This window comes from Syngnathus leptorhynchus, chromosome 1, assembly GCF_054491065.1.
Source record: "Syngnathus leptorhynchus isolate UIUO chromosome 1, UIUO_Slep, whole genome shotgun sequence".
NCBI classification, from domain to species: domain Eukaryota; kingdom Metazoa; phylum Chordata; class Actinopteri; order Syngnathiformes; family Syngnathidae; genus Syngnathus; species Syngnathus leptorhynchus.
The window spans coordinates 550,684-558,803 of record NC_141195.1 but is presented as its reverse complement, the minus strand read 5'-3'; the positions used below and the strand labels follow the sequence as shown (position 1 = coordinate 558,803).

The 8,120-nt window shown below is 47.4% G+C and overlaps 1 protein-coding gene across 10 annotated transcripts in view; it reads left to right on the top strand.

The window, feature by feature from the left end:
* Positions 1 to 273: 273 nt before the first annotated feature.
* Positions 274 to 8,120, top strand: part of LOC147061359 (disco-interacting protein 2 homolog B-A) — a 107,058-nt gene continuing 99,211 nt past the window's right edge. For 4 of the 10 annotated variants that reach the window (XR_015065851.1, XM_085909761.1, XM_085909794.1 and 1 more), the window contains exon 1: positions 275 to 1,436. Coding sequence is in view for 8 of the 10 variants with exons in the window: in XM_085909761.1 (XP_085765887.1) it covers positions 1,352 to 1,436 (85 nt within the window). In the remaining 2 variants the exon portion in view is untranslated. Of the gene's footprint in view, positions 1,437 to 8,120 lie in introns of all 10 variants that reach the window. The other 6 variants (XR_015065852.1, XM_085909771.1, XM_085909745.1 and 3 more) reach the window with 5 other exon arrangements.

The window sequence follows — 8,120 nt, the reverse complement described above, 5'->3', positions numbered from 1 at the left end:
TTATATGATGCTTACAGTGCTTGCTGATGGACTGAAGTAGCATTCACAAAGTGGGATGATTATTGGCAATATTCAGCCCGTTTTCGCTGAAAAACCTCAAGCATCTTATGGCCGTGATTGGGGTGCAATGATTTCATAAGTGCCGCCTTAATTTGTTTGGCTGCATACTGTCCGCTGGCAACATTGCAAGGCACAGTAAACACACCGGTCTTTCCTCGTCTCCCATCGTAGTCATACTGAAGTGGAGCGCTACGTACGCTTCGTCATATTTCCTTGTCTTAGCTTTTGTGTGACTCAATTCTCTATTTCCGTCTCTCTCCGCCGTTCTTTTGAACCCTGTTCAATATTTTTCCATGGTGTCCCTCCCACTGCATTTTTATCGGCTGCTCTGTGCTGTGCTTTTGTTCCGTGCGCTCTAACACTGTAGAGCGACTACTCCTTCCAGTGATACCGCCACTCCCACCTACTGCAGTGAATGTCTAATTACCCTTTAATCTAGTACAGCCAAAAGAAAAGCATGTTCCCTGGTGTCACACGCGCCCCACTATTTGGGAAGAACTGCAATACACCATTGCACGGCCAGCGAAGGTTGTTGAGATAAATTATATTGTTCAAAGAAAGCAGTAGGGCTCGAAAATATATTCTTCTAGAAATGATGAAAGCTCTAATCTGGGTCGTAAAATGCTCTCGCCACGTAAAGCGTTTCAAATTATTTCGGCATCCATGTCAATCGGATTTTGAATTAACGGCCAACCCATGATTAACTGCTGTTTTTGTGTGGCAGGAGACAGATTGAAACTCTGGGTCTTTTAGTAAACCTGCCAACGAGCAGATTATGATCACAGACTAAATTATCGCAGTAACTGACCCAAAATTTAAGTTATCTATCTTTTTGGAACGGATAACTCAGAGTTTCCCTCGTTTCCGGGGTAATTTAGAGTTTTCACATAACCCGCTTTCTGGAATAACCCCCTAGTTGTCACGTTCAAGCTTGCATTGTGTTTGTGTTATTAAAAAAAAACGTAGAATGAGGAAGAAGACGACGAAGAAGAGAGGAAACCGCAGAAGAAGAAGAAGCAGAAGAAGAAGGAGGAGGAGGAGGCGGAAAGCGACGCAGACGAGACGAAACAGAGCAAAGCAGAGCAAAGCAAAGCAAACGCAGTCACGTGACCGCAGAGTCCAATACCGCCGCCGCTGCTGTTGCGTTTCTCCTATTATGGCGGAGTGGCTAGTAGCGCGGATGGGTAGTGCCTCCCATTTGGATGTTTTTTGAAGCCTTTCATACTCCATAAAGTGGCGTTTCCCGCATCGACCCTACGTCCCCTCCTCTCGTGTGGTTTTCGGCAACGTCATGGCAGACTGCGGCGTGGATATATACGCCCTACCGAAGGAGGTTCGAGACCAATTGGCAGAGTTGGACTTGGAACTGTCCGAAGGTAAATAGATGCTGCGAATGGTAGAAATCAATGGTAACGATGTCATGTCTCGACTGTATCCGGCCACTGTGTTTTATTGTCGGCGGCAAGCGAACGCGGCTTTACCGAGGTTATTGTCAGCTGAAACTGAATGTTGCCATATCCGGCACCTTGCCGCTTGAAACACAAGCTTTTTGAGGGGGTAAATCACTAAACTTGTTTTCTTACTCTGTGTGTGTGTGAGTGTGTGTGTGTGTGTGTGTGTGTGTGTGTGTGTGTGTGTGTGTGTGTGTGTGTGTGTGTGTGTGTGTGTGTGTGTGTGTGTGTGTGTGTGTGTGTGTGTGTGTGTGTGTGTGTGTGTGTGTGTGTGTGTGAGTGAGTGACATGGCCAGAGGCAAGCAGGCCCTACTTGTCAGGGCTTAATTTTGCTGTCATTTCTCCTTGTTCGTATGTCGCTTATAACGTGCTGGGCTTTCTTGAGAAAATCCAACACAATGTCCTATTGAACGTGTTCAATGGAGCTGTGAGTTGTGGTGTTTGAATGGTGCATCACTGCCAGTCTCATTTTCTGCAGTGCCTTTTACCTTGTTTGCAAAGCAACACAATTATTCTAACGCTTATACTGACATGTGTAACACACACACATACACACACAACACACAACACAGACGATGAATCCAATAAATAGTCCATAGTACCCTCCCCCAAACAGCTGTTAGCCCCCTCATACATCCCACGGACACAGTGTGCGCCCCCCCCCCAGCACCCTAACTGCTGAATAGTACACTGAAGCTTGATTTAAAAAACAAAATCGCAAATGAAATCTAAATAGCAATTTGTCAGAAAAATGGCAATACAATTTTTACTTGAATTGTTTGGTCCAAGTCCTCAGTTGACCAAAGGAACATATTGGAATGTGGGAGAGAGTCTGAGTACCCTAAGGAAACCACCTAAAGAGGACATATTGTACAATTTCAAAGATGACAAAGACCCAAATGACCACCCCCCTGCTATGCAATCCAGTATCTGACTCCGGCTTTGCCTGGAAAAAAGTGGACGATGGTGGCGTGTGTAGGTCCTGGGGCATTGGTTGCCGCTGTACCCCTGAGCTCTCCAGCCTTACCCTGTCCAGACCTTGCCGTAGGACAGTACTCACTGCGGCGTCTACACGGACAGGACCCTTGGAATGGCAGCCCACTGGCACAGATTTCTCTCCATGTGCGTTGGCCATGTTGCCCGGGTGGGGACCAGCTCACCAGTGGGTGTTGGGTCCATGGTCATGTTGGATCGGTGTTTATCGGTTTAATGTTTGAAATATCTTGAAGTATCTATGTTTTTTCATGACCTGATTTTTCATATAAATGTTTTACCCTCGCGTGTATGTGACGCAGTGGTTGGCACTGGTGAGAGTTTTTGGTGATCCAGCTAGCTGAGGTGGCGGCCCAGCGTGCTGAAATGCAAGCCCAGCTAATGGTAAAGGTCCGGCTAGCTGAGGTGGAGATTTGGACAGCTGAGGCGGAGGCCTGGGACAGCAAAGGCGGAGGCCCGAACAGTTGAGATGGAGGCCCAGACCAAAGAGGTGGAGGCCCGGAGAGCTGAGGTGGAGGCCCGGCTAGCTGAAGTTGAACCCCAGCTAGCAGAGATAGAGGCCCGGCTAGCAGAAGTGGGTGTCCAACTTGCAGAGGTGGATGCCTGGCCAGCAGAGGTGGATGCCTGGCCAGCAGAGGTGGATGCCTGGCCAGCAGAGGTGGATGCCTGGCCAGCAGAGGTTGAGGCCTGGCCAGCAGAGGTGGAGGCCCGGCCAGCAGAGGTGGAGGCCCGGCCAGCAGAGGTGGAGGCCCGGCCAGCAGAGGTGGAGGCCCGGCCAGCAGAGGTGGAGGCCCGGCCAGCAGAGGTGGAGGCCCGGCCAGCAGAGGTGGAGGCCCGGCCAGCAGAGGTGGAGGCCCGGCCAGCTGAGGTGGAGGCCCGGCCAGCTGAGGTGGAGGCCCGGCCAGCTGAGGTGGAGGCCCGGCCAGCTGAGGTGGAGGCCCGGCCAGCTGAGGTGGAGGCCCGGCCAGCTGAGGTGGAGGCCCGGCTAGCTGAGGTGGAGGCCCGGCTAGCTGAGGTGGAGGCCCGGACAGATGATAAGGAGGGCATGACAGCTGAGGTGGAGGCACGACTAGCGGAGGTAGAGGTCCACTTATCTGCTGTGGAGGCCCGGAAGCTGAAATGGAGGCCCGGATAAATGAAACCCAGATAGCTGTTGAGGTAGCCCGGCTTAACCTGGTACCTCAGCTAGCAGTAATGGTAGCCCAGCTAGCTGTGGAGGTTGCCCAGCTGGTTGAGGTAGGTAGCCAAAAACTGGTAGATGTAACCCAACTAGCTGTGAGGATAATCCAGCTAGCAATGGATGTTGCCCAGCAAATTGTGGAACTAGCCCAGGTTGCTGCGACTGAATTCTTATTTGGTAATGATGGTCCAGAAATAACTTCAATATCTCCAGCTAACAGCAAAATCATGACAAGATGTACAACCCTTGTGAAAGGTTTAACAGAGTCAGTCTCATCATGTTTACCTTTGGGAAGTCTGCTATGGCCAGTCTAGTCCTCTTGTGAGGAGAAGGGGCTGCTTGTTTCCCTTATTTTTCGGACGAAAAGTCGCTCCGGAGTATAAGTCGCACCAGCCATAGAATGCACAATAAAGTGAAAAAAAACCCAAATATAAGTCACACCGGAGAATAAATTGCACTTTTGGGGCAAATTTATTTATCAAAATCCAACATCAAGAACAGACATGAACCAGCAACAACAGGCTAAACGATATAGTATGCTAACGTAACATATACACAAACAAGGAGCTAAGAACGGGCCTGACATAACATTCAGAGTTATTCCAATAACTACTACATAAATAACACGTTTATCAAACCATCTGTGTCACTCCAATTCATTAAATCCATCGATCGTCCTTTATGTAAACAATGCCCCGTATGTGCCGCTGACGTCGGACTCGGCGAGAGTTGCAGTTCTAATGATTCCACAGACCCATATAACGATATATAAAGTATATATCAAATAACTATCATATATACAACAATATTATCAAACCATCTGTTACTCCAAATCATAAAATCCATCGATCAAATGCCTCGTCCTTTATGTCAACAACGCCGTGCGTGCGCCGTACAGATCTAGTATATAATTATATTGTAGCGTTAACAAAGTACCAGGAAAGACGTGGGTTTGGTGAACGACTCTTTATTTAACAAAACAAGAGTTCATCAAGCCAACAACTACTGAACTGTAACTATAAAAACGTATACAAGTTGCTACATGAAATAAAACACAGTGGAGCCTTAATTTTCGAACACAAGCCGTTCCAGAAGGGTGTTCGAGAAGTGAATCTTATGAATTCCGAATCATGTTTTCCCATTACAAATAATGGAAAAAAATGTAATCCGTTCCAACTCAAAAAATCGTCATTTTTTCATTTTTGTCCGATCGCGCAACTGCAGCGCACCGCCGAACGTGCAACCGTAGCGCGCCGGTGACCGCGCAACTGCACCGCGCTGGTTGCGTTTTTGTGACAGAGCGGTCGCTAAAACTCAGAAAATATTTGTAAAGTCCGAATGAACTTTCCAAAATTTAAGTGGACCTCAGTGCGCAGGGAGCTTAATTTGGTCCGATTGCGCAACCGCAGCATGCCAGGCGCTCACTGTCGCATTGCTTTAGGAGCCTCTTTGTGTTTTAGGATGGCTTTACTGTTCCCACTTGCTTCATTTGGAGGCATGATTAGAGTTGATGCAATCCTCAGAGGAATGAGAATGTAATTAACGAACGGAGTCAGTTGGCATGCGGGTCCTCTCGGCTCATCTCGCAAGGTTCGACAGCCGAATTTCGTCCGACATCCGAAGCAAAAAAATCTAGAAGTTTTTGTTAGAATACCAAATTGTTCGAGAACTTTTTGTTAATGTGACAAAATCACAATTATAATTTTTTGGGGTCGCCACATCTTGGAATGCACCGTTGGGCACACCATATAGTCCTGTACAGAGGTGGTCCCCAACCACCGGGCTGCGGACTGGTACCAGTCCGTGGGTCACTTGGTATCGGGGCGCCAAGCCGAACAAGTAAAAAAAAAAAAAAAAAATCGATATATATATATATATATATTTTTTTTTTTTTTTTTTTTTTTTTAAATTGACGATCAATTAATTCAGGTCAAGACGTTAGTCCTGGTCACGTGACATGTTTCCCCAGTCGAGCCCGCAAAGACAGCAAAAATGAGTAAGAATTTATTTTGGAAAATATAAAAAAAAAAATGGTGATTCTCTCCCAATTACATCCATCGGTTTAGGTCAAGACGCTTGTCTCGGTCACGTGACATGTCACCTCAGTCGAGCCCGCAAAGCCAGCAAAAATGAGCAAGAAACAGATGTTTGGAAAGCTTCTTCGGAAAGGGAAAAAAGCCCAATGAGGAGACAGAAGAAGAGACTACGACTTATAAGAAAAGGAAAGCTGCATTTAAAAGAACATTTCTGGAGTCCTACTTAAAATATGGATTTATCGCCACAGGTGACTGACACGCCAAGCCCACTCTGCATAATATGTGGCGACAGGCTAGCTAACAAGGCAATGAAGCCTCCAAAACTGCTTCGGCACATGGAGACCAAGCATCCTGCATGAAAAGACAAACCTTAACCACTTCGGGTGTCATTGTCTTCGATTACGCCTAGATGGGACCGGTTCGTTTCTGAGAAACAACCTCAGTGCTCCCACTAATTGGTGAGTTTTATTTTATGTTGTTTATACTTGTGCCAGTCATATCATTTTATTACATCGTATTTATATATTTATTATCAATGTATTATTTATTCATATAAATGTATTATTTATTTACATAAAGGCTGGTCCGCGAAAATATTTTCAACACGCAACCGGTCCGTGGTGCAAAAAAGGTTGGGGACCGCTGTTGTACAGGATGGAGCGGATTCTGGAATAGATTGCTTGTATATGAGTGCTAATTTCTGAGATGGATGTAGACCGAGATAATCTGGTACTGTTTTCTTTGTGGCGGCTCGGTAGGCCAATTGAGCACTCCAAAGTGTTCCTAGGTGTGAGTGCGAGTGTGAATTGTTGTTTGTATCAGTGTACCCTGTGATTAGCTGACAACCAGTTCAGGGTGTCCACCGCCTACTGCCTGATGACAGCTGGTATAGACTCCAGCACTCCTGCGAACCCCGTGGAGACAAGCGATAAAGATAATGGATGGATTGATGGATGTTTTTGTTTTTGCTGTTGATCAAGGCACCATCAAAAAAGAACAACAGTAGACGAAGTGTGAGAGGACAGACAGGGCAGCCAAGTGCAAGTTTTTATTGAATGAGGGGAAAGGGGAAGTGGAGATCAGGAGTTGGAGCAGGTGGGTGCTTGCTTCGTGGCGTAGCCAGCGATCGAGGAAGATGGGTGTGTCAAGGAGCGCGGAGCACCGGGCACGGAGGAGCCAGGAAGCGGGAGCAGTGCCAGTGAGGAGAGCAGTGCCGCAAGCACGTAGCTGATTGGTGTGCTTGTGGGGACTGGCATCGAGGACGGGCAGAGAGTCAGGACGGGTGGTGAGCAGAGTGTGGTCAGCACCGGGCAGATGGTCAGGGCAGGCGGCGAGCAGAGTGTGGTCAATAACGAGCGGGTGGTCAGGGCAGGCGGCTGGCAAGACGAGACGGGTCAGCGAACAGAACAGGTCGGCAACGGGAATCAGACGGGTAGAATGCAGTGAGCATATGGGTAGCATCACAGGACAGACTGACAAGGAGTGTTCTGCTGGCGTGGCTTAAATATGTAGGTTGAGGGTGACAGAGGATGTGAGCGAGTGAGATACTGAAGCGAAGAAGTACAAAGTCTTTTCTGATTGCCTGTTGTCACGCATCTGACCGCATTCTTTTTTAATCAAGTATAATGGTGGTTTGCATCCATAGCATTCCATTAGCAATTACTGGATTATATGTGAATAGCAGGCGGCCCAGTGGTTAACTGGTTAGAAAGCGTGCCTCACAGTGCAGAGGTTGCGGGTTCCATTTTGGCTCTGGCCTTCCTGTGTGGAGTTTGCATGTCCTCCGGGTACTCTGGTTTCCTCCTGCATTCCAAAACCATGCATGGTAGGCCGATTGAGCGCTCTAAATTCCCCGTGGGTGTGAATGTGAGTGCGAATAGTTGTCTGTCTGCGTGCCCGGCAATTGGCTGGCAACCAGTTCAGGGTGTCCCCTGCCTACTCCCCGAATTCAGCTGGGATAGGCTTCAGCATGCCCGCGATCCTCGTGATGCAAAGCGGTTCAGAAAATGGATGGATGAATGTGTATTGCAAACAGGCACATGCTTAATTGAGAAATATGCACACACATGATCACTGTAATCGACCTGAAATTTATCACGATCAGTAATCACGATCGCTTAATCGCCCAAGCCTATGCTAATGAGAATAAACGTGCATATAGAAAATAGTTGGATTAATAAACAGAATGTGAAAGCTGATTAAAAATGTTTTCATTGTGAACTACACCATTAAACTTTTAAAACGGACACAGGTAGAGTGGAATGGTTCTCATTAATGAAAATTTCCTGCCAAGTTCAGTCGAGACTACTCATTGTTTTTACGTTTCTGCTCTCTAGTTTTTACAATTACAATCTTGGGTGGCTGCCCGGGGACGGTGGATGGGGCTCGGACATGGCTTTT